The following is a 27,578-nucleotide window of genomic DNA, read 5'->3' as shown; positions in this document are numbered from 1 at the left end:
TCGGATAATCAGCAGCCTGCACAGAAGGAAACACCAGAGACCCACATGCCAACACTGGGGACAAGGAGAAAGCAGGAAAGGGAATAGTGGAACCCAAAGTTAAAGGCCTCAAAGCCATCATGACATTAATGATACCCTGCAAAAAGGCATATCAGATCAATGGAGGGGTGGAAGGAACGGTGGAATGCTTAGTCTTCTGCTTCTTCTTAACAGGTTTATCCTGATAAAAATGCAGTCCATCAGATCCAAGCACTTAGGATCTGAAGGAGGCTGTAAAGGCTTTTTTTTCTAAAGCTTGGATCTGAAATCTTTCAATTTCTCTGGAATAAGACTTGTGTTTGTTAAATCCGAAGGCTTAGGATCCAATGAAGAGGTAACAGCCAAACCTGTTAGATCCGAAGAGAACTTGGGTTCCTAAGGAAGCCCTAGGAGCTTTGGATTTGAAATTTAAAGTTCTCTGTAGTTAAAAATGTCCATCCATTGGATCCGAAGGCTTAGGATTCAATGGTAGCAGTCAATCCTCTGTCAGATCTGAGAAGGACCTAGGATCCAGAGGCAGTGTTCTCTCCTGTCTATCCGATGAATCTGGGCATCTTGGGGCAATGTAGAAATTGCCTCATGTACACAGACAACCCTCTCCTCCTACCACCCAATACTACAACCTGTGAGAGATGCACTTATCTAGCCAAACTGGAGGTAAAGCTCTCTCCAATCAAGACTGAACTTGATAGTCAAGAGGAGAAGGTAAACACTTGCACCACACCACACTCATCACATAAGTCTCACTAAATCTACACCACCAAAATCCACACATAGAAGCAAAAAAACATTCACGGAGACTCTCAATAATAATCTGCTCAAGCAACAGAGACCTCCAAAGCAGAAATGCAAGCAACCTCCACCCCCCAACACAACCCAAATGACACATAGCCCGCAGACTCAGTGTGCCACTCAACCACAGCCAATAAGGCAAAACAACATACCCAACACACTAGTCATAGGCGACTCTATAGTCAGGCACACTGATGTCCCACTCACCAGGCTAGACAAGGAGAAGGTTACTGTCAGCTGCCTGTCGTGTGCCAGGATCCGCCACATAACCCATGCACTCAGGTCACTCCACTTCACAACAAGTACAAATATGACTCTGTCATTGTCCATGTTGGTGTGAATGACCTGAGAAGTACCTCCCTGGACTACATGAAGAGAGACATGGAAGAGCTCTGATCTTGTAGCCCAGGCAGGTATGACCCTAGCCCTGAGTAGCATTCTGCCATCACCCAGAATGATGCCGCAGTACAAAGACAAAATGATTGAATTCAACAATTGGCTAAGCTTCTGGTGCCATTCTAAAGGGATCCAGTATCTGTCTGCCTGGGATGACATGGTCGACAGACCATGATGCTTTGCCAGAGATGGCCTGCACCTGTCACCCCTGGGATTCCGGATACTGGCTAAGGTTCTTGCCACCCCCTACAGTGCCTTTTTAGGCAAGGTTCAAATGACAAATTCACCACCGTAACAGGAACAGGCAAGCAAAAACTGAGGGTGATGCTACTCAATGCTAGAAGTCTAAATCTCAAAATGCACTCACTCGAGGCACTCCTTAAAATGGAGAACATCGACATCTATGCAGTGACTGAGACCTGGTTCAAGGCTCCAGAGAGCACCCCTGCACTACCAGGCTATAACTCATACCACACTTTTCGGCTATGTAATCTGGACCGGAACACCAAAGGCGGAGGTGCGTCCATATTCATTAAGGATATCCACACTTCCAGGCTAGCTGCTCAGCATAATGCAGCCGAGGTTATCCAAGTGCAACTAACTCTGGGCAAAACTGCAATCCAAATTGTAGCTTGCTACAGATCACCCACCATGCCCCAGGATTCCCAGTCCTTTTTTCTTGATGTACTGGAAAATATTAGGGTTCAACCAAACACCCTAATAATGGGCAATTTCAACTACCCCACCATTAACTGGGAAAACTACTCATGTACCAACTCCTTTGCTCAACGCTTTCTGAAATTCATAAACTCCAATGCCCTGGATCAACTTATCCACACCCCCACCAGGGGCAACAATATCCTGGATTTAGTCATTACCAATATGAGTAACCGGTGTTCCACACCTGAAGTTAACGCCTCATTGGTCCGCTCCGACCATAAGCTAATTACCCTAGATATCCACATCTTGCCTCTACCCCCATTAAGGAAACCATGGTAAAACATTTCTCCAAAGCCAACTTTATGCTTCTTAAGACAGAAGTGGTGAACTTCATGACACCCATGCAGATGGACAATACAGTTACGACTACTGAATCCTACACAATTGCACTTTATAAGCACTTACATGAGTGCATGGATCATGCTATCCCAAACAGAACCAAGATGCTATCTCCAAAAAAAAGGAAGCCAATCTGGTGGTCCCCTGCCATAAACAAACCATACAACAGAAGGAAGAAACTCTTGCAAAAGAGAGAGTAAAATCCCACGAGTGGAGGAGCTCCCTGGTCAGCCCCAGTAAGAAGCTGCAATCCCTGATAAAATCCTCCAAAGCTAGTTATGGAAAGAAAATCGCCACTGATTCTAAAGACAACTACAAATCATTCTATAGCTATGTCAAGAATCTCAATGGCAACACTCAGATCTGCTTTGAGTTACAGCACATTGGCACTAAATTTACAGACCCAACTGATATTGCCAACATCCTGGCAGATAGGTTCAGTGCTAACTTTACCCCCCTCTCACCCCCTAAAGAGCCCATCTCTATACAGGAAGAATGCAAAGCTCCTGTAATCACAGCTGCACAGGTAAAAACCGCACTCTCCAAAGCCAAGAACACAGCATCCATGGGACCAGACAACACCCCAGGCTACGTTCTACATGAACTACAGAACAAACTGGCACCCCACCTAAGTACCATGTTCAATCATAGTCTCACCTCAGGCTTTGCGCCTGCTGAATGGCGCACAGCAATGGTTATCCCACTCCACAAGGGGGGAGCCACCACGGACCCCAGGAACTACCGCTCCATTAGCCTGACGAGCCTGGTCTGCAAGGCCATGGAACGTATCATCATGGAACTTATAAACAAAGATATTGGTAATCTCCAAACTCTGGATCCCACCCAGTTCGGGTTTGTAAAAGGCAGATCATGTCTCCTAAACCTGACAGACTTCTTTGAAGCAGTCACCAAAGCCGTAGACAAGGGTAAGGTGGTTCACACAACCTATCTAGATCTTGCCAAGGCTTTTGACACCATCCCCCACTCTGGAATTATAGATAAACTCACTAAACTAGGTATAAATCCCTATGTCACAAGATGGGTTGCCAACTGGCTCACTGACAGAACCCACACTGTGAAAGTAGCAGACTCCAAATCCGACTTCAGACCAGTGACAAGTGGAGTACCACAGGGTTCAGTCCTGGGTAATCTCCTGTTTGGCATCTACTTCTCTGAAGTACAGGCTAACACAGAAGGTCTTTGGCTAACGAAGTTTGCAGATGACTGCAAACTAGGAGCCATAATCGAAACTCCTAACAATGTGGACATCCTACAAAAGGGCCTCACTGAGACAGATGCCTGGTGTCAAAGCCATGGCCTCAAGCTCAATGCCAAAAAGTGCATAGTCATCCCCTTTGGTAAAAACTCTTTACCCATGAACTATACAACATAGGCGGTTGTATACTTAACACTGAAAGTGTGATAAGAGACCTTGGGACACAGGTGGACAGTAGTCTCTCCTTTGATAATCACATTGCCACAGTAGTCAGGAAATCCTTCTAAGTGGCACACCTCATCACAAAAGGTTTCTCATCCAGAAAAAAAGAGGTCATTGTTTCCCTCTACTCATCACTCATTAGACCCATTATAGAGTACAATGCCCCTTTTGGAATGTACCTCACAAGACATCTACAACAACTGGAAAGGCAGCAGAAATACCTCACAAAGAAGATTATCGGCCTCAAACAGATGCCCTACACAGACCATCTCAAAAATCCCCAGCTTTACTCCGACGCATATTGCCTACTCAGAGGTGATCTCTGCCTAACATACAAAGCTATGTCAAACCCAGAGCTGTTGGACATGCTCCACTTAAAGAAATCCCAATCCCTCAGAGCTGCACGCTCTAGGGACCTAAACCTTGTCACCACATTAAAGAGAACATGCCGGAGGGATAGATTCCTGTCCCAGAGACTTCTCATACTCTGGAATAAACTACCTATCTACATCAAACAAAGCTCCTCATTAGCACTCTTCAAGAAAAATCTTGATGATTGGATGGAAAATAGGAAATTCACCCCGGGGATCACCTCTGTGGCTCTGCTCGACAGTGGCACAGGAAAATAATTTTCTTGGGTGGCAAAAGCCAGGGTACCTTTTTGGCTGGGCTTGTATAGGCCCCAGGGCCGATAGCCTAGTACCTACCTATGAACCTATGAGACCTCAAAGACATCTGATCTAAGGTGGATGGATATGAAATCATAATTTTTTTTTCTTTTTGGTTCAGGAAGTTGAAGCCAAAGAAATTGTATACCTGGACCTTTTGAAGGGTCCTTGGAATTTGTCTTTGAAAATTAAACTCCAGCAATGGCCTGGGAAAAAGTAGTTAGCCATAAAACTTTTGAATATTAATTCATTTCTTCTTTTGTTCAGACTCTGAAGACACATGAAAAATCACAATCCTAATCTAAATGTTCAGACCCAAAGCAGTACACCGAAAGAGTGGGCATCAGAAAAGACATCTGCTCCCACATTTTTCACATTTGAAATCCTTATTCAACTTAATTATGCAAAACAGCAATTACAACAGGTAACAAAAGGAGAAAAAAACATATGTCAATATGGTGCCTTTGACTACATTGGGTGACTGTTATCCAGCCTGGGCTGACTGGACAAATCTTATAGGCATTTCCAGCAAGGGCAGAAAACTCACCATTTATTAGTTCAGATGTTATCTTTGACCAACTAGAGATGGCAGATATCAATGCCTTTGGTGACAGGATTTCCCAGGATGTAGTGCTTTACTATCTCTTTTATACTTACGAGTATATTTTTGCTATAATAACTGATAGTCCTTTCATACCCTTGTTATGGTCACGAAAGTGGCAAATGAGATCTGAGGGATGTTAGGGGTGGTGCATTATGGGTAGGGAAGGCACTTCAGAATTTGTTGGTGGCCCGAGTTAGAATAATAGCAGAGTGAGATCTGAACCCATATGTTGATGAAGAATAAAAATTGACAGCATCAGATTTATTTATTTATTTTACATTTGTTATCATCAATTACTCCCCAAAACATGTTAGTACACTTAAGACTAGACATTTTGCAGGAAATCCAAGAAGTTTCTTGCATAATATTCAGTTTTCACTACCACCATCTATGGAGAAACCATCCATTTCTTAAAAAAAATAAATAAATAAATAACTACAGGTCATCCAGGAGGGCTCTTCTGGTTTATGGATCTTGAGTAAACATTAAATGGAAGTCAGTACTTTTTATTTGGCAACTGATTATTCACATCTCCAGACTGAAGATATCAAAGTTGTAACCCCCTCCCCTATTATGAGCAATTCTTTCAAACCTCACCACATTTTCATACTCTCCACAAAACTTAGCACCATCAGTGGAGTGTTCCATATACACTTTCAGAAACCATTCTACATTAATCACCATTACATCAAACTTCTAGAGGAGAGTAAGAATGCACAGATTTCTATTTTCTGATGAAGCTTAGCGAGCATACATTTCCTGTCTAGACTGATGACGCTTTGTAAGCATACACTTTCTCTCTAGTCAAGTCTCTATCTTATTTTATATACTGTGTATACGAATCTGTAACATGTAAAATGAATATTACATTTTTACAGTGTCTCTAAAGGGAAGAATAAATGCATTTGCATCAATATTCGCCATGTTTAAAGAAAAAAAAGTATATGCACTGCAATCAAAATTCTCAAGAAGATTAACAGGTGAAAAAAATCTATCAGCCCTTCTAATTGAGCTATACGTACCTTTAATTGAAGCAATTTGGGGAAATGCTGGTTTAAATTTATGTCAAATTCCAAACGGCTAATTCCCTATCAAAGTTGTACCAAAAATGTTCACATTCAAAGTTTTTAATGTTAATATTGTTAAACTTTACACTGTTACATATATTCACATTCCCAAATGGTCCTTCTAAGTGTTACACCTTTCAACTATCCACGTAACTAACAAGTGTTGTCATTCCTTCCTCTTTCACACACCTTTTTTCCCCACCTTTTGCCCACTTTTCCTGTAGCCATCCTAAGGCCAACCCACAAGAAAAGGATTGGAAAGAGTAGGCGCCATTGCAGCCCAGTGGCACAGAGAGATAAAATCCTTACTGCTCTCTTGATAACAAGTATTCATTTAACAGACCAGGAGCTGGAAGGACTGCAGGGGGGAAGATGGGCATGAAAGCCCAATGACAGCTTCCCCATTGTGGGGGTAACAAGGCAGCCTAGGCTCATCACAATAAAACAGCATTGAAGCTAGGAGAGCTCCATGCTGCATAAGGGGTGAACTGCTTAGTTGGAAAAATGCACATGCACCACCCAAGGTCATCAAATGAAGAGTTAAAAGGCCACCATAAGTTAATGAGAGTTAGGGAACACTCCCAGGCTGCTAAATGATGCTGCACCAGCTTCCTCACCCTCCTCACTGGTAGCAGACATGGGTCAAGTTGCACCCGAGGGAGACTAAAGAGGGTAAAATAGTGAACAAGAGAAGTGGTAGCACACAAAGGTCAGATGTAGTGAGAGAGAAGAAAAAAGTAAAGGAGCTTTATTTATTTATTTACACAAGAATTAAACCAATTATTTACATACATTTTAAAACCTTAAAAAGGCAACCATCAATATTTTTCAAATTCCCATCACATATCCTAAATTTTCATCCACCCCACCCTTTTTTTCCATAACCACTTCTTTATCAAATCACTCCTTATGCATTCTACCCTTGATTATATAACAAATCTTGAAATATCAAATTACTGGCTACTGACAAATATACATTACAAAGACATATTAACTAAAATGGAGATAGGTATGACGATGTAAGCCAAACTATGGCACCGAGACAAGGCATGACTATACCAAGCTAGTCATCTTTCCAAAAACATCTACTGTATTCAGGAAGCATGATGTAGTGAGAAACAGCAGCTAATACATAATGTGATATCCAGAAGTCTATCACTGTGCTGAAACAAAACAGAAGGTGCATGCCATTAGCGATACAAAATTCAATAAAGGGACAGACACTGTCGCTAAAAATCAGTCAAAGAAAGGACGCAAAGGGAAATTATGCAAAAAAACAAAACATTGCATGTAATTTTCATATGGAAAACTAGATGTGAGCAACAAAATATCCGTCAATTCATTTAAGATGCATTCTGCTGCGTTCTAGATTAAATAACCAGAACTGCCAGCAGTTTAGTACCTTTCTGTTACGTGCCAAGCAACTGCAAAGACTGATGAAAACTCTATGCTCCAAAATAATATCGTTAAGTCACACTTCAGACTTCCAGAAGTCCACTGAGAAGAAAATACGACTTTTTTTAAGAATTCCAGAAACAAGCTAACTTGAGGGATTCTACACTGGACTGCAAGTTTCTAGCATATACTGCCAACAGTTACGAACATTCACGGTTCTACACAGTTAACTACACAGTAAACAGGAAGGGCGACAAAGCAAGGTTAAGCAAAGTACTTAGACACAAGCAAAGTACTTCGACACTACACATGATTAAATGTTCAGAGATCATCAACAAGGTTCTCTTACCCATAACTTGCACTCAAAGTAAAAAGCATCCAGTAGCTTCACAATGTGCTTGTGATTGCATGTGGCTAGAATCTCTATCTCCACAATATAGTCCTCCAGCTCTTCCTCGTTCTTTGTTTCAATAACTTTTGCAGCAGCCAGAGCTCCAGTTTCCAAGTTTCTAGCCTACAGTGGGAAGAGAAAAAAAAAAAAAAAAAAAAGACACTGATGAGATGTGTTCACAGTTCCAGAAAAGTCAGTACTTGGGGGTTGGAGATAGTCTAACAACTAGTTTAGAAAAAGAAAGAAAAGATCTGACATATACACCGTCTGCCAGACTGAGCCCCCAATGAAAACAATGTACATATTATACAAGAACGTATAAGAATATATATTGAAAACAATGGCGTGCTATTTGTAGCATTACATATTTTGTGAAATGTTTTCACTAGAACATGAAGGACAGATGTCTTCCATGTGCAGAGCTATCATGCAACAATTCTGTTCTAAAAAAGGAAGTAAAGTTTTCAAAGTTACCATCCTGAGGGATGTTGGAAGTATTCAAATTGGATTACTCTAGAAATGCCGTTAAGGATTTGTAGGGACTTTCATGTAACAGTCATATATGCCAGAAGCATGCCTTATAAAACTGTGTTGAATTCTGCCAGTGTCACTGTGCTGAAAGCATGATAGTTGTGTTGTATAAGATGGACATAGATGTCATACTACATCTTCGTTGAAGATTTCCTGCTTTAATACTTTCCTTTACAAAAGAAAAAAACACAAGTAGTCACTGTACACTGAGCAACTGTGTTGCTCCCTGGAAGAAGGTGTTTGATGCCTGTAGTGGACCAGAGGAAAAAAAAAGTATCTCATTCTGCATAACCTTTTTAGGGGCCATTAACAAGAACCAAGTATGATATAGAAGTAAACCACAATGGTTTTAGATGCTAGTTTTTCTTTGCATTAAATATACTTGTACACAGCAATAGTGTCAGTCTGAAAAATCCTTGGACACTGGCACAAAGGTATTCAGCCAGATTTAATATTTTACATTTCTGTTTGTGTCAATATTTTCATACAAATTCTTCCTTTAATCCTCAAGGTTTCCAGCAGAATAAGAAGTTATGTACCTACCATAACGTTCCATGTTAGTTGTCTTCATCTCACCTTCTTTCTTGCTGGATGGGTTCGGAGCCGATCCTCGGCTCTGACTCGGCCTTTTACTAAAGCTTGAGAGCTATTTACCGGCTTGAGGCCTCCCCTTATCCCACAATGCTAGGCGTCAGATATCCAGATCTCGTTTGGAAGAGCTAACACCAAGGAAAAAACACACTAGTTCCCACCAAAGGTTTACCTACAGTGCTACAAATAGAGGAAGACGTAACCTAAACAAAAAAAAAAAAAATAAGAAAAAAAGGTCAACCATAGGAAGAAGGCCTCAAAAGGGATTCTTCTCGGTCCTAACCAGGCTAGGGGGATGGAGGGTGGGACGCAAGAAAGAAGGCGAGATGAAGACAACTAACATGGAACGGTTATGGTAGGTACATAACTTCTTAATGTTAAGTTGTCTATCTCGCCTTCATTCTTGCTGGATGGGACAGCGTCCCTAGCACCTTAGCCCTGGGTGGCTCATCGAAACAGACTCTTGAGCACAGTGGAACCAAAATCAGCTCGACTCCTGGAGGCCATATCCAACTTGTAATGTGAAAAGAAGGTATGAGGAGTGGCCCATGTGGCTGCAGCACAAATAGATTCCATTGGAAGTCTAGCCTGAAAAGCTACCGACGTAGCCAATGCTCTGGTGGAATGAGCTTTTGGTTTTGTAGGGAGTCCTTTATGTCTCGGTTGGTAGATCAAGGTAATAATAGAGGCCAGCCACCTGGACAAGGTTACCTTAGAAAATGGCAGGCCCTGCTTCCCCTCAGCATAGGACAGGAAGAGTTGATCTGATTTTCTTGACTGTTTGGTCCTATCCAAATAAAAACGTAACTGCCTGTGAACGTCCAAACAGTGTAACTTTTGTTCAGCTCTGTTTGAATAATTAGGAAAAAAGACAGGAAGATCAATAGCCTGATTGAAATTTGTCTCTGAGGGTATTTTGGGTAAAAAGGAAGGATTAGTCTCGAGTGAAACTCTATCTTTGTGAAAAATAAGATATGGAGGACGAATACAAAGGGCTTGAAGTTCTGATACTCTTCTGGCCGAGATGATGGCTACTAAGAAGAGAGTCTTCCAGGAGAGTAACTTTAAGGAACAAGAAGCTGCAGGTTCAAAAGGAGGGAGAATCAATGAAGTTAATATCAAGTTCAAATCCCACGGGGGGGGGGATCTTTAACCGGGGGTCTAAGTAAAATAGTCCCTTTAAGAAAGGCCTTGCAAAGTTTGTGGGACATGATACTGGACTCTGATAGGCTAACATGAAAATTTGCGAAAGCAGCCAATTGGACCCTAATGGTGGCAGATGAGGAACCTGCTCGAAAAAGTTCCACCAAAAAATCTAAAACATTATAGACAGGGGCTGTAAAGGGGTCTATCTTTCTAGTCTCTGCCCAGAAAGAAAAACGTTTCCACTTACTAGCATAAGTCTTCCTAGTAGAAGGTTTGTGCAAAGAAAGTATGATTTCACGCACTGGCTGAGAAATATGTGGAAGCCTGGCTAAGGTTGGAAGTGGAGCAACCAAGCTGTGAGGTTGAGAGAGTGAAGGGATTGGTGCAGCCTGCCCGACTGATGGATCAAGAGGTCTGGCACTGGGTCCAGATTCCAGAGCTGCTCCAGCAGGTGACAATGCAGGAATGAGAACCAAATTTGTCGAGGCCAGTAAGGAGCAAGGAGGATCATCCTGGATCCCAAAGCGGTCACTTTCTGAATCAGTTTTGGAATTAAGGGAAAAGGAGGGAATGCATAGAGCAGACCCCGGGGCCAATCGTGAACTAGAGTGTCTCTGGGGGAATGGCCTGGGAGGGGGAAGAGAGTAAAGAAGTCACTGCACTTGCTGTTGAGAGGAGTTGCAAAAAGGTCACAGCAAGGTTGACCCCATCTGTGGAAAATTTTGTCCGCAACTAACTGATTGAGAGACCACTCATGAGGAATAAGGATTGCTCTGCTTAGCCTGTCCGCTATGACGTTGGACTTCCCGGGGATGTGCGTTGCTATCAGAAACCGTTGAGAGGAGATCGCCCACTGCCAGAGTCTGAGTGCTTCTCGACATAAGGGATAGGACCTGGTTCCGCCCTGCTTGTTGATATACCACACTACCGACATATTGTCCATCTGAAGTGCAATAGTCCCGGTAGGTAGAGAGTCCTTAAGAGCCTGCAACGCTAAAAGTACTGCTCTCATCTCCAAGACGTTTATGTGCAAATGGTACTCTAGGGGTTGCCAAGTGCCCTGGACAGTCCTGCTCTGAAAATGCCCCCCCCCCCCACCCATTCAGGAAGGCATCCGTTGTCACCGTGGCAACAGGAGGAGGAAGTACAAACGGTCTGCCCTGAAAAACTTGAGGGGAGACCATCCACCAAGAAAGGTGGTCTTTGCATGATTGGGTGATTATTATGTTGTGAGACATCGGAAGCTGTTGAAAAGACCATTGGGTAAAAAGCATCCATTGAAGAATCCGCATGTGAAAACGAGCCAGGGGAAGTAATGTGATTGCTGCTACCATGAGACCCAAGGTTTTCAGTACAAATCTGGCCTGAATTCTCTTGCACTGTAGCAACGTTTGAACATTTCGGCGAATGTCTAATACTCTTTCTAATGGAAGTTTTGCCGACAGTTCTTTTGTGTTTAATATGGCGCCTATAAAGGTTATAGATTGACAAGGCAACAATGCATACTTTTCGAAGTTTATAGAGATATCTAGCTCGGAGCAAGTTTGGATGGTATAATCCCTGGCTCAGATTTGCTGATGCCTGGTGGAAGCAGTTTGGAGCCAGTCGTCTAGATATGGAAACACCTGGAATCCTCGCCATCTCAGGTGAGCCGTAACCACTGCCATGCATTTGGTGAACACCCTGGGGGCTGTGGAGAGACCAAAGGGCAGGGCTCTGAATTGATAGTGACTGGCTCCCAGCCAGAAGCGGAGAAACCTCCTGGAGCGTCTGTTCATTCTGATATGGTAGTACGCATCCTGAAGGTCTATGGAGCACATCTAAATGTCCGGACCCAAAAATGGTAGAATGGACTGAAGCGTGACCATCCAGAACTTCGTTCTTTGAACAGATTTGTTTAACCTGCTGAGATCCAAAATGGGTCTCCAGTCCCGTTTTCTTTGGTACCAAAAAGAACTTGGAGTAAATCCTGGATACTTGCTGGTCTGCTGGGACTGGCTGGATGGCTCTTTTTTTCTACCAGTTTTGAAATTTCTAGTACTGCTTGTTCTCTTAGACTGGGTGGAACATCTGGAAGGGACCTGTTTGTTTGCATGGGGGGTGGACAAAGGGGATTTTGTAACCCTCGGATATGATAGACTGTACCCATTTGTCTTCTGTGAGGAGTCGCCAGGCTTCTGGGTACAGTGACCATCTTCCCCCGACTGCCTCCAAAATTGGACAGTCAGGGCAGCCCCTCAGGGGTGCTGAAAGGGTTTGTCAGAAAAAGATTCCCTGCTACCCAGATTTTGCGGACCCCCTCTGCCCCTCGGGCGGCATCTGTTGTTGTTCCCTCCTCTGCCCCTGGAGGGAAACTCGCCACGTGTGTCAGACACAACTCTTCAGGGTTTGCAAAACCACATTTTTCCACTCTTCTGACCTTTAGGGTATGGTCTAGAAGGAGCAGAAAAATGGACTCCATGGCAGAGAGAGTCTTGCCTTCCATATCACACCTGGTAAGGGTATCCTTCACCTGTGGTCCGAACAAAGCCGAACCATCAAAGGGGGTATTGGTGAAGGATGCCTTAAAGGGGTCAGCAAAGTTACATAACCGCATCCAGGCATGTCTTCTCAAAGCCACACCTGTGCCTGCGGCTCTACTCACCCCATCGGCTGCATAAGAAATGAGCCGCATGGAGGAGTTGACTATAGAATTAAGGGTCGCCAGCTGGGAGTTAATCTTTTCCTGAGACCCCGCAGCAGATGGATCCTGAAGGGTATCACCCAGTTCCTTAAGGAGATCTCTTTGAAGGCGGGTGAAATGGCACAGATAGTTCAGTGACCGCATGGAAAAGGTCGCTGAAAAGAACATCCTCTTCCCGTACCTGTCCATTGTCCTAGATTCTTTATTAGGTGGATGGACAGGCACTGAAGGGTCAGCCAACTCCTTCTTAGTGGCTGCTGCAACCACTACGGCATCAACAGGGACACCCTTTGTAAGAAACTGTTTGTCGGACAGGGCTGTAATGAATTTTGTGGGCCAGCGGGGAGTTGGTTCCACTGTGTCCGGGGCCGTTCACGCCTTCCGAGCCACTACTTCCATGAGCGGGTCAAAAGGCGGACACCCCCAGGAGGTGGAAGGGAGAGAACCAAATGCATCCAGATACACCGACTCGTCCTCGGAAGGGTTGAGGGCGGTCCAGTTCCCCATATCCTTAAGGATCTCAAGGATGTCTGAGAAGGAGACATCCTCAGAGGGGGACCTAGGGGTCCCTTCTGAATCCTCCGAGTCGGTGTCAGAGGTGACTGATGTGGGGGAGTCAACATGCTTCCTCTTACATTTTCTCTTTTGAGGGGACTCCTCTGAGAGATCAGGGGAGGCCTAGGAAGATGAAGATACACCCAATGGGGCAACCTGGAGCGCTTGTTCTCCATGCTTGGGGTCAGGAGGGTGGACAGAGACCGACGCAGGCACCATGAGGGGAGGAGCCGAAGGGGTTGATCGCGGAGCCGACACCAGAGTCAGCACGCTCCTCATGACCTCAAAGGCGCCCCTATTAGGCAGAGAAGAGGGTCCCAGCTCAGAAGAGACGTGAACCCCTTCCGGCACCGAGAGGGATGGCTCAGAGGCCAATGTCAGGGCCGAGCTTACCTGTGCCGAGGCCCCGAGAGGGAGAACGGGGTCGGACAAGGGTCCGATGCCACTCACCCCCTTGGAGCAGATGAGGGAGTCTCGGCACCCGGATCCCTCCAAGGACGGAACCAATGAAGAGATTGGAGCTGAAAAAGGAGCCGAAAGGTGGGGTATCGGCTCCAACGTTCCAACGATTAGAGCCCCAACAAGCTCCGGCTCCGAACACGGTAGTAGAGTCGGAGGAGGAACTGTTGAAGAAACAGGGATAGCCACAGTCGGTTGAGAAGGGCTAGTCAACATTTTGGCCAGTGCCTGTGACTTAAGGAGCCTACTGGCTACCCTCTCTAAGTTATGATCAGAAAGCCTGGAGGACAGAGAGGAATGGGATCTATGGCTCCACTCCGATTGTAGTAATGGGGACCTGGGAGCCGAGCAAACGGACTCTAAAGAGGGGGACCACGAACGCTTTCGGCTCAGAGAAGGCTCCGATAGCAAAGTCGGAGCCGACTGAAGTCTCGAAGTGTCGGTTCCGGCCGGAACAGACGAGGAGGCAGAAGCTCCGCTCGGCGTCAGCTCCGAACAGGGAGCCAATGGTTTGGCGGGCTTTAAGGATTTCCCCAACGAAGGTTTGGCCGGGGATCCTTCAGGCTTTAACAAGCCTCTCAAAATGAGCTTATTCCTATGCTCCTGCAGGACTCTCGGACTGAAAGCATGACAGACCGAACAAGAATCCTGCAGGTGTAGGGGGCCCAAACAATAAACAGAAGAAGTGTGACCGTCAGTCAGAAACATCTTCTGACAGCATGAGTCACACTTCTTGAAACCTGAAACCTTGGTATCTTTAGACATGATAAAAGAGATACCAAGGGAAGTTTAACTAGTGCTTAAAACACTATACACAGACACACACGCACTAGAACTAACAATACAATACCACTATAACTACAACAGTTATCACTAACAAAAACTTAACACAAAAATTATCCAACTATATATATACATATATATATATATATACATATATAGATATATATATATATATATATATATATACATATATATATATATATATATATATATATATATATATATATATGTATAACAATACTATAAAGAGACAGGCCTAACCACTACCCCAAAGGGTGGGGAGGGGGGGAAGGGAAGAAAACTCTAACAGAAAAAGGAGATCCTAAGTGGGGTCTAAAGGGGTTACATGATGTAATAAAACTAATAGAGAAGAATATCTAAATATAACAACAACACTGACAGAAAAACAGCAGTAAAAGAATTATACGACATGGAGCCGGTAAAAAATGCAACCTCATAGCTGAAGTGGCAAATGAGATCTGGGTATCTGATGCCTAGCATTGTGGGATAAGGGGAGGCCACGAGCCGGTAAATAGCTCTCGAGCTTTAGTAAAAGGCTGAGTCGGAGCCGAGGATCAGCTCCAAACCTTTCCAGCAAGAATGAAGGCGAGATAGACAACTTAACATTGTATTTTCTTTATGGGCAGTTTGAATTTTATGGGTGAACTTTTTATTTGACTGGCCTATGGACATACCTCTCGACCTCTCAGAGCAAGGAATCTGGACAAAGTCATTATGAATGGGGGGACAATTTTTAAATATTGCTCTTACAAAGTTAGAAAGTTGACAGAATAACAGGTTTTGCATTAGCATGAATTTCATAAAGGACACGAATTCTGAAACTTGGCAAAATTTCAAGCCCCCATAAACCCTGTGAACACTTTTGCCTATGCAGAACTGTTCACAGAAAACCTGTACAAGCATGTTAATAGCTGCATAGAGGCAGCTGTACCCACCAGGAAGAAGTACAAAACTAACTCAAAAAAAAAAAACAAGCCATCCTGGTGGAATCACAAAATCAACTGGCTGTATAACAGGAGGAAGAAAATCATGGCAAAAATTAGGAGGTGCAGCACCCAGCAGGATTAAAAGAACCCTTATCAAACTGAACAACTCAGAGAACAAATAAAGTCTACCAATGCCAAATTTGAGGTAAGTTTGGCCTCCCAGGCCAAGGACAACCACAAAGCATTCTTTAGCTATGTCCACAACCTCAAAGGCAATACACAATTGTGTGCAGAGCTCATTGTAAATGGAGCCACCTATATTGAGCCAGAAGATATAGCAAACCTCCTGGCTGATAAGTTCAGCTCTAACTTTACTCCTCTCTCCCTGTCAACCTTCCCTCAGGAAATATCATCAAATATAACTCCCCCCTACTAATCACTAGGGAACAGGTCCTTAATGCTGTCTCTAAGACCAAGAACAACTGCATCAATGGGCCCCGAAAATATCCCAGGATGCCTTCTAAATACCATGAAACATGACCTATCAGGGCCTCTGGAATTACTATTTTAACTGTAGCCTCCAAACAGGCTTCATGCCTCATGAATGGAGAAATGCAACAGTCATCCCTCTGCACAAAACTGGGCCATCTACAGACCCTAGAAACAACAGACCCATAAGTCTCACTAGTCTTATTTATTTAATATTTGTTTACCGGGAAAAGACAGACTTGGAACAAAGCCAATTTTCAGTGGAGGCCCGGGGAGAAACACTCCAGATGCATATCTGAGTTGTGGGAGGAAACTGGAGCAACCAGAGGAAACCCACACAAATGCAAGGAGGACATGCAGACTCTGCACAGAAGGCACTCCAGCAGAGACTCGAACCGGAGAACCTCTTGCTGTGAGGTGACAATGCTACCGCTGCACCACTGCGCCATCTTATATATAAAGCCATGGAAAGAATTATCATGGAAATGATAAAGAAATATAGTAAACCTCCAGACACTGGATCCAACCCAGTTTGGTTTCATCAAGGGCAGATCATGTCTACTCAACCTGGTAGACTTCTTTGAGAAGGTCACCAAAGCAATGGATGAGGGCAAAATTGTTCACACTGTCTACCTTGACCTGGCCAAGGCATTTGACACAATACCCCATTTCGGTATTGTCGACAAATTCAAGAGGTTAGGTACAAACCCGTATGTCACCCGGTGGATAGCCAACTGGCTCACAGGACCCAGGAAGTTAGAATTGGGGAGTCCACCTCTACAAAGAGGCCAGTCACAAGTGGAGTCCCTCAGGGGGTCCTTGGACCGCTCCTTTTTGGCATTTACTTCTCAGAGGTCAAGGCCAATGTCAGTGGTCTCTGGCTGACTAAATTTGCAGATGACTGCAAATTAGGAGCTATCATTGAATCTCACACTGACACAAATGTTCTCCAGGAGGGGCTGACACAGACAGAGCCATGGACTACAACTAAATGCCAAGAAATGCATAATAGCATCCTTTGGGAAGTCATCCATCCCTGGTAATTATCATATTGATAACACAGCCTTTACAGCTGACCCAGTAGTCAGGGACTTAGGGACACACACAGATAGTAATCTAGCCTTTGATCACCACGTCTACAGTGGTGAGGAAATCATTCTATGTTGCACAACTTATAAACAAAGGTATGGCATCTAAGTACAGGGAAGTCATTGTTCCACTGTATTCAGAATTCATCAGACCTATCATAGAGTACAATACCCACTTTGGTATGTACCTAACCAGGCATCCAACTGGAACATCGACAGAGGCTCCTCACTAAAAGAATACAGGGCGTATGTAATATGTCCTATACAGACTGCCTTAAGGCCCTACCCCTGTACTCCATCTCCTACAACTTTTGAGGGGAGATCTATGCCTGGCAAAAAGGGCATTGTCAGAACTCACTCTGATGAACCTCTTGCATATCCACAAAACAGCACCAGAATTACCCATTCTAAAGACAAAAACCTTGCCTGTGATATAAACAGGACCTGCTGGACAGATAGGTATGTATCCCAGAGACTACCCCATCTATGGAACAGGCTCCCCATCCATGTGAAGCAGTTTTCCTCCCTAACCCAATTCAAGTGCAGCTTGGACAATTGATGGGAAACCAGAAATTTATCCCTGGTTTGGCACCTGTGTCTCTAATGGACACAGGTAACCTGTAAATGGTTCATCTCTCAGGCCCATGCTTACACTTACAAAGGGTATCAGAACATGTCAGAGAGTTGGGATAAATGGCTAGGCTTAAAAAGGCAATTGTGGTCTTTAGCCTAATAAACACCTATGAACCTATGAAACTCACATTTCTGCCATTTTTTGACTTTAGCCTCAATGATTTGCCAGAAAACCACAATTTTTGGAGAAACAGACCATAAAATATGAGGCAAAAAATCTGTACAGTTCAGAGGTAGGTCTGTGGAATCCCTCTTCATAAGAGATGCAGAGGTGAGAATGGCCTAGACATAGCATGGTCTGCTAGTAAAATTAGAAAATGGAATCAAAGTCTGAACCAACTGTATCTTAAGTACTGAATATTGCAACAGAGATGAAAGAACTGAAAGTAGGATCTTTAGAGAAGGTTTGCAAATAAATTGCATAGAAAAAAATGGAAATTGCGGGAACAATATATGCAGAATATGGTGTGGAGGAGGAGTGAAATTTAAGGGAAAGCAGGAATTGAGCAACTTGACTGAAAGTTTTACAAAAAAACATTGATTTACAATGTTTGTAACATTGAATATCTTAATATGGTTCATTTTCTTTTACGTAAATGTATGTTTGCATAGGTCTTAAGTGATAATTCAATAAAGGTATTTAAAAAAATGAGATACAGTGATGAGGTCCCATGATGCAAAGTGGGCTGCACATCCATTCTATTGAGATTTTAAGAGCTTATGGCCGGTCACCCAACAAGCAGTCTGCTTCTCCAATGAAAGCTGAAATGACGCATCACACACAATGCTGGTCTTATTACTGTATTTTTACTTGGTAAGGGTGAAGAGAAATTATGCCCTTTATTACTTGATAAGGTTTTATAGCTAGTAGGAAAACTTGGGCAGAAAGGTGAGATCTCTAGTGCATCTAGTACCTTGGCTATTGGGGGGGGGGGTCTTAAGACCATATGTAATATTACAAAAGCTCCATTTTGACACCATACTCAGGAAAATGTTTTATTTTTCAGTCATTTCTCCACTGCCTGCTGACCACTAGCCCATATGTTGACCCACAAGTGGGTGTCTGTCATGGGATGCCCTAATCCAGGTTGCTACCAGGGTTTTTTTTTCTTACTTTGAGCCCTACTTCCTATCCCCATGGCAGCTGATGCACATTTCGCAGTGTCAGCCCTTTGGGCTGCCATGTCAGGAGCTGTTTTGAAGGCTTGCATGGATTTAGAATGGAATCTTACAGCAAAAGTGTTAACAGCTTAGATTGCTTTATGTTTCTATAGCTCAATAATTTTTATTTGGTCAATCAACAGATATTGTGAATCAAGAAAATAAATACGAAATTTGATTTTCTTTTAGAAAAATGTATCTTCTACTCCTGAGTATATCAAGAGTGATACTCTTAGTAGGAAAAGAAATGGGCTTGGGATTTTTACACAGGTCACAAACAAAAGCTGTATAAAAAGAACAGCAAACATTCAAGTGCTATAGGAAATGGAAGATAACGCCAGAGACTTCCTTAATTACTACATTCCCCTTACCTTTTTCCCATGTTCTGAAACTTGCCTCCTAGAAGTACTAAAACACCTTTCTCTTTGCAAGAGATTATTATTACACAGATGGGTTTTGCAGATGAGTGCAAGTTACATTGCAACAGACAGATCTTCCACAAACATCCCTTTAGTATGTACAACAACTTGTAAGCATATTCATTAAATATTAAAGGCGGTGGTGCAGAGAATACCCTTATATTAAAGATTTCAAACCTTTTATTCCAGACTGTTCAGAGTGACTACTTGTGTTATTTTTCTTTGTAAAGAAAAGCATTCAAACAGGAAATCTTCACTGAAGATATGGTATGAAATCACGGTCCAACTTATATAACACAACTATCATGCTTCTTGCACAGTGACACTGGCAGAATTAAACAGTTTTATAAGGCATGCTTCTGCTATACAGGACTGCCACATGAAAGTGCATAAAACAAAGCCATACTTCCATGTATCTGTGTCATAAAAAACTACCCTAGATTAAGTATAGTACAAAAACTTCACTAAACCTTCCAGCTCTAGCAATGAACTTGACCTCAAAGTCTGAAAGCAATAAAATATTAACTACATCAGAAAAGTTTACAGGAAATATTGTGAATGCAACATTATCAAACAATGGTCATCAAGCCATAGGATGAATGAATGAATCTGCTTGAAAAAACAAGTTGTGCAAACTTTGATACATTTCTTTACTTACTGCAAAGTGCTTCAGGAACAAATGGAGACAAAGACGGACATCCCATATGTAAATGCTGCCACAAGCAAAATTATAAACTGATAGCTCGCAGGACCAGACCACATACTTACTGCATTGTAAAACAGAGTCAAGAAAACCCTAGCTAAGCCCTCAGCAATACAGGTTAAACAAAATGCAACATATGGCAACCTGCAGTGGCAACTATATAATTTTAGACCCATCAGTCTGACCATTATTCCGTGTAAAATTATGGAAACTATGTCCTAACAAAGCTCATCAAAAATGACATGGGACTTGCTTCCATTTAAATGAACAGTGTGGGCTTATTATGAGATCTTAACTTGAGGAACCTGTGGCATGCTCTGAATAAAGAACACAGTTGCACCTGACAAAGGGCTGCCCTGAACCAGGGAATTAAAAGGAATTGTAGATTTAGTGGCAAAACAGATATAACGCTCATTTGGATGACCAGAAGGCTGTGGTACTATTCCTACTTCAGCTGACTGTATTGTTGACATGCAAAGCAGTATTACAGGGATTAATGTCTGATCCAAATGACAACACATTATAACTGAGGTCCAATTTGCTTGAGTTAGAGTAGCTGAGGTGGATGTAGAAGATCCCAAAGGACCTATTGAAAAGAGAAGGGGGAAGTTTCCAGATGCCAGAGAAGAGCTGAGAAACTATCAGTTTAGGGCGAGCAATAACCTTAAAATATTAGTTTTTAACAAAATCTTAATCCAAGTAGCTCTGGAATACATTAATAATTATCACTGCAAGCACACAAACAGGGCTGTTTGGCAGTTATTGAGAGTTGTGAGTAGTAAAGAGATTATGCTGAAAGTAAAAGCAAAAATTTACTAATGTAAACAGTAAATGCTTGGGACTGGAACAATTTTGTGTGTGTGTGTGTGGCTGATTCAAGGTATTGGCCCAATCAAGTGGCAACTGGCTGGAACCCTTCACTGATGTTGCTCATACATCTTTTAAGCCTTAACACTTAACAAAAACTAAGTTATAATTCACCTATTACAACAGAAAAGCTGTAGGATGTCAGGTTCTTGCTTCCCAGAGGTTTTATTTATTTAGGATAGCCAGCTTCAGTGGATGAAGTTGATATTGTTGTATGTCATTAATCCCAGGTGGTGGTGGGGTCACGCAGGAAAGAAACCAATGCAAATTGCTGTGCATGCATAACGAACAGCGGGGTAGGGAAGCTAAAGTAGCTACAGGATAGAAAATGATTTTGCAACCAACGTTCCAAAATCAGGAATTAAGAAAAGCATAACATACACATAAAAAGACTGACTTAACTAAAATTGCTTTCAGCTAGCTAATGCATTCATCAGGTCTGGGACAAGAACTAAAATCATATACATAGGCAGATAAGTAAGGAGTTAACTAGATTGCTAGAAGAAAAAACACACTGCTATCGAACCATAAACATTATCTAACTAGAACATTATAAATATAAATCTGTCTAATCATATTGTGTATAAATTGAACGAGAGAACCTCTTGCCTTGAGGAGACAACATTAACCACTGCACCACTGCACTGCCCAAAAGCTTTCATTCCCATACCGGGAGTCAAACCCAGGCCGCCTGGGTGAAAACCAGGAATCCTAATTGCTAGACCATATGGGATGTTAAACAACAGCCGAGTTGTGTCATGTAAGATGAAGAAACAAAAGCACTTAAAGCTGATTTTTCTTCACAAGAAGAAACTGCAGACAAAACATTCCTCATACTTTCACAGGTGATCAGAATAAACTTTAACATACCAGCCTGACAATTCAAAATTCTGAAAATCAAAGTTGTAGGAGCATACACTTGTTTCTCATACTTCTCAATATCTGTCACATCCTTTGTCAGAAAGTGTAGGTTTGGAATTAACTAAACATTTAGCAGCAGTAGGATTAGCTAAAGCTACAGCTGCTGTGCCAGGTTTGGGAAGACTGTATAAAAACTTGATGAATTTTATACAAGTTTTATATTTTGTTTTACTGTTTTAACCTACCGGATGCACAATAGCAAGAGCTGCCCAAACCCCGCCCAACACAGAGCCAGGTGACGTTTTACTAAATGCATGAATAAACATTTTGATGTTTTACCCATCTGAATGAATATTCATCTGGGATTGTCAGCATGCGGAAACCAGGTAGTACGGATTTGTAAAATAAAGCCTTTCTCTGTAATGGTGACCATTATTGTGCAATGATGGGTGATATGTTTAGCATGCATTCAAATGTAACAAAATTTAAAAAGTTACTCAATTACGAAAGCTGTTGTGGTTGGTAATAACTGCTGTACATTCTTTGTGCTGTAAGACACTCCTGTATGAAGTGAATGCATTTGCCGCTGAACAGGTATACATGTATTACTGTATATAGCCCAGATGTCTTGGAAGCATCCAAGTAACTTATCCTAATGTATTCTGACAAACTTAATGGGGACGGCCACATGCACAAAAGTGCTGCTTGTGTTTATAAACACAACTGCAAATGGTGCAAACAGAATGATGTTGTCAAGACAAGTGGATTTTGTGAGTTCATAGGTGTTTTGTTTTTGTTTTTTCTTGGTCCTGGGTACATTAACAATAATCCTTGGAGCACTGAGTGTCCAGTGATATTCACTAAATAAGCATTGATTGATTGGTATGTAAATGGAGGCGTGGCAGTACTGTGACTTTTTAAATATGGCTGTTGCAACTTGTGCTCGGTCAATTGTAATTTTCACAAATTTGGTTTTTGGATAATTGTCGTCATTACACTGTTGATCTTGCTTGTTTTCTGCCCCACCACTTTCTCTGGTCCTTCATTTCCCTGACATGATGTTTTTCCCCCACTAGTTTTTAAGGTAGGAATTGCTTGCTAGTGTATGTATGATATGCATATAGGTAGCCATAGCAATCTTCAAATTGACTATTAATACACTTTTTAATTTCTCCAAGTCTTTTGGGGTTTCTAATACCATGACAGGAATGGAGCCCATTCTAAGTCAAAGTACAATTAAAGTTCATGAAATTAGTATTGTTTTGATCTTTGATGTCAGCCAAAAGTGCTCTTTGGAGCACCCGCCATGTCCCCAGTAATGACTCCTTCTGCGTACGGGGTTACATGGATTGGTAACATATCTAAATACGACTGTAGATTTTTTTTTATAAGTCCGTTGCTCCTACTACTATTGGAACTGTCTGGGTATCTTTCTTCCACATTGCTCTCATTTCTGCCTGCAGATCCTGATATTTTATAACTTTGTGTCTTTCTGTACACAAGACGTGTAGTCATTGAGTGTGGCGATTTCAATGATCAATGCTTGTCTTGTCTTCTTTTCTTGAACAACCATATCTGATTTACTAGCATCTATCTTTTGAACTGTTGGTAATAGGAGGTCTCATGTGATATAAACTTCATCATTTTCTTTGATGCTTTGTGGCTCATGTTTCCAGTGTTTTTCAGCCACTTCAGTACCATAATGTTTGCACAATCCCCAGTGCAACAATCTTGCCACATTATTATGCCTTTCAATATACAGTCCTTCTGCCATTAGTATGTCGCAACCTTCAACAAGATGTGCAACTGTTTCCAATTTGGTTTTACAAAACCTACATTTGTCTGTTTCTCCCACATGTTCAATGGACTTTGTAAACCAACGTGTACGTAGTCAGCTATCTTGGGCTGCCAATATTAACCTTTCATCTCTTGGTTTGAATTTGCCTCTCCTTAACCATTCCTGCGTTCATTCCTGATCAACATGAGGTTCTTCCAGAAGTTTTCTGTACTTGCAACTATATTTATGCTTTTTCCACATTTCTTGCCTTCTCATCTGGTCCTTCACTTTACATTCTTTCTTTGTTTTTGTGGCACATTTAGTTGCTGCCTGATTTTTATCCACTTCCCTTTTGATTTCCATTCCTGCTTTATGCTGATATGCTTCTGCTAAATTAAGCACATAAGTCATCTTAGATTTATTCTCCTCATGTTTCAAAACTTTCACTACATTTGATCTTGGGAGGTCAACAGATGTGTGGAGTCCCATGATTGCAGCTCTATACATATAATCAATTTCTAGGAGGCACATCCCTCCTTCAGAATGGGGAATATATAATCTTGGTATGCACTGATTTTTATAAATCATTTGGTGAGCATGAAGCATCCTTTTTGTTTTCCCATCTATTCTAGCCAACATGTTTTGGGGCCAGTCAGTCACTCCAAAACTGAAAGTTAGGGCAGTAAGAGCAAACTGGTTTATAGCTTGAATTTTGTTCCTAGATGTCAGTGCTGTTTTCAGAATTAATTTGTCTTCTGAAATATTCCTTACTAAGTTTTATTCGCATTTGTTCATGTTTTATTGTTGATCCTTCATCAGTTCCTAAGTATTTATACATTCCCTCTTGCTCAAGTTTTTATATATCACATTCTTGTCCCAAACTGATGTTTTCATGACACTGCAGTTTTCCAGCTTTAAAGGTTGCTTTTGCACATTTATCAAGATCAAATGATATTCTTATATAATCTGAAAAAGATTTGACAACTTGTAGTTGTGCTTTCAGTTCCTCCTCTGATGAGCTATACAGTTTTAAATCATCAACAAAGAGAAGATGAGAAGTCTTTACACTTTGTTGTTTTCTGCAAGCCAAATTATAGCCATGGCCTAAGTTGTTAAGTAGACAGCTTAGTGGGTTAAGGGCAAGGCAGAACAGCAGCAGTGACAGAGAGTCACCCTGGAATATCCCCCTTTGAATTTTTATCCTCGGGATAATAATTTCTCCTTCATCACGGCTTAATTGCAAAGTGGTCTGCCACTGTTTCATGGTCACTTTAAAGCAGTCGATCAGTGTAGGGTGTATTTTTTATATTTTTAAGCACTCTTATCCATCACTATCAAATGCTTTTTTTGTAGTCAAACCATGCCTTACTTGGATTCTTCACCTTTTTACAGTTCTCCACTATAACTTTAACAACAAATGATCCTTTGTTCCATATGACTTTCTTTTATTGCCCTTTTGTTCTACTGCCACAATTGAGCTTTCTTCTAAATGACTGTAAACTCTGTCAGCATCAATTCCAGTGTATAGTTTATACGTCGTCGGAAGGCAAGTTATTGGTCTATAATTTTTATGGTAGCTTGCAGGTTAACTCTTAAGTAAGTGCATGGTTTTCCTGTTAACCAGGCTGGTGTCTGTTTGGGGTGTGCATACAAATAGTTCTTACGCATGGCTAAATCTTCATGCAAAGATGTTAATACTTTCAGCCAAAAAATGGGTACTCCATCTGGGCCTGGGGTTTACCAATTAGGGGCTTTTCTTAACTTGTTTCAATCTCTCCGGCTGTTACTTCATCCCATTTCATATCCTGTACCTTTGAATCTCTTACTCTTTCTTTAACAACTTCTATCCATTTAGCATCTTTGTTATCTTCCAGAGGATCTTCAAAGATACTTCTCCAAAATGTACCCATATCTTCTTTTCTTTGGCAGTCTTTCAATTCCTTTTACCTTATTTCCCAATTCTGTACAAAACTTTTTTGGATCATCAATAAATTCCTTATTTTGTACTTTTCCTTTATATTTATTTTCATATCTTCTAAGTCTTTCCTCCTGTGCTGAAATTTTTAGTTTATTTGCAATAATGCATGATAGATCCTGGTCTGTTCTAATACTGCTCATTGCTTTTATCAAATCTATTTTTCTTAGTATTTTTGTTGATCTGTTCCCTCTTCTATAATCTTATAACAGTGACACTTCTTGTCTTAACTGCTTTATAGCTTTCTCTGTTCGAAATTTCCATGATGGTATTCGATTTCTCCCCTTCCTTTCCCTCACTATCCTGTGTTCTTGCGGCACAACTTTATCAGTTATTAATTTGGCTGCACAGTAATATATCCTGTTTACTTCTGTTATATCACATGGGTCTCTACGAACAGTCCTAATTACTGCATTCATTTGTTTTATCAAACTTCAGACTTTTTGGGTTTTATTAACCTTCTGAAGTCTATTTCTTTCATTGATCTTGATGCATTTATGTCTATTAAATCAAGCAACTCTTCTCTTAGCTCATTTTCTTCCAAACTAAGGGCACATCCCTGTTTTCCAATTCCTGCAGACATTCTACAGAAGATTCTATAGCATCTTCCTGTGGCACATTCTCTTCAACTTCATCCCGTGCCATCCGTTGCTCTATCATATGGGAACTCACAGGACTATCACTCAACATTGACTGCATCAGAGTTTCCACATTTTCCTGTTCCTTCCCTTGCTGTCTAGCTTCAAGTGAATGTTTAAACTGGTTTCCTGTGGAAGGCTCCAAATTATCTTTATATGGCACCTGACCAATTGCTTCCTGTTCCACTGATTTCCCCTTAATTTGGATATCCATTACTCTATCCTGTTGTGGTGCATTCTGAATTAGATTTCCTATACTGAATCCTTCACTTAGGTTCATAGGTTCATACTAGGCTATCTGCCCTAGGGCATTTATAAGCCTAGCCAGAGTATGTTTGGCTTTCGCCACCCATTTTAAATTAATTTTGCTATGCCCTTTTTCGAGGTTAGTATACTGTGCATCTGTCTAACAGTGACACAGAAGTGATACCCGGGGTAAACCTACGATCTCCCATCCACTCATCAAGATTCCTCTTAAAAAGAGTCAATGAGGGACTCTGCCTAACCTGGACTGGGATTTTATTCCAGAGTGAAGGGAGCCTCTGGGTTATGAATCTGTCCCTCCAGCATGTCCTATTTATTTCAGTGCTGAGGTTCAAGTCTCTCGGCGTAGCTCGATGGGATTTGGATTTTTTGAGGTGCAGCATGTCCCTTAATTCCGGGTTGGACATGGCCTTATACGCCAGGCACAGGTCACCTCTGAGCAGGCGGTATGCCACTGAGTAGAGCTGGAGTTTCTTTAACCGGGCAGCATATGGCATCTGTTTGAGCCCTTTGATCCTCTTGGTGAGGTACTTTTGGGGTCTTTCCAGTTGCTGCAGGTGTTTGGTAAGGTACATCCCAAAAGGGGCATTGTACTCAATTATGGGCCTGATGAGGGATGAGTAAAGAGGCACGATGACCTCCCCTAATCTAGATGTGAATCCCTTCATGATTAGGTGGGCTATATAAAATGTTTTTCTAACCACTTTGGCCACGTGGTTGTCAAATGAGAGATTGCTATCAACTTGGGTCCCCAGGTCCCTAATTACTTCTTCAGTACTTAATGGATTACCACCTATGTGGTAATTTGTGGGCACTTTGTTTTTGCCAAAGGGGATGACTATACACTTTTTGGCGTTTAGCTTGAGGCCATGGCTCTGGCACCAGTTGTCTGTTTCTAGGAGGCCCTTTTGGAGGATGCTTGTGTCGGCTGGAGAGTCGATTATGGCGCCCAGTTTGCAGTCATCTGCGAACTTGGTCAGCCACAGTCCTTCCGTGTTGGCCTGTACCTCCGAGAAATATATACCAAACAAGAGAGGTCCCAGGACTGAGCCTTGTGGGACGCCACTTGTAACTGGTTTGGAGTCTGACATGGCTCCAGCAATTCTAACCATGTGGGTTCTGTCCTTGAGCCAGTTTGCAACCCATCTAGTGACATAGG

The 27,578-nt window shown here is 42.0% G+C and overlaps 1 protein-coding gene across 1 annotated transcript in view; it reads right to left on the bottom strand.

Moving 5' to 3' along the window:
- STK10 (serine/threonine kinase 10) overlaps positions 1 to 27,578 on the bottom strand; it is a 2,623,461-nt gene that overhangs the window by 2,304,809 nt on the left and 291,074 nt on the right. The window contains exon 2 of the mRNA XM_044069104.1: positions 7,808 to 7,972. Coding sequence (XP_043925039.1) covers positions 7,808 to 7,972 — 165 coding nt within the window. The remainder of the gene's footprint in view (positions 1 to 7,807; positions 7,973 to 27,578) is intronic.

Source organism: Protopterus annectens, chromosome 4.part0, assembly GCF_019279795.1.
Source record: "Protopterus annectens isolate FY-2018-M chromosome 4.part0, PAN1.0, whole genome shotgun sequence".
Taxonomy (NCBI): domain Eukaryota; kingdom Metazoa; phylum Chordata; order Ceratodontiformes; family Protopteridae; genus Protopterus; species Protopterus annectens.
Note: the sequence above shows the minus strand (reverse complement) of the source record. Positions and strands in the feature narration are given on the sequence as shown.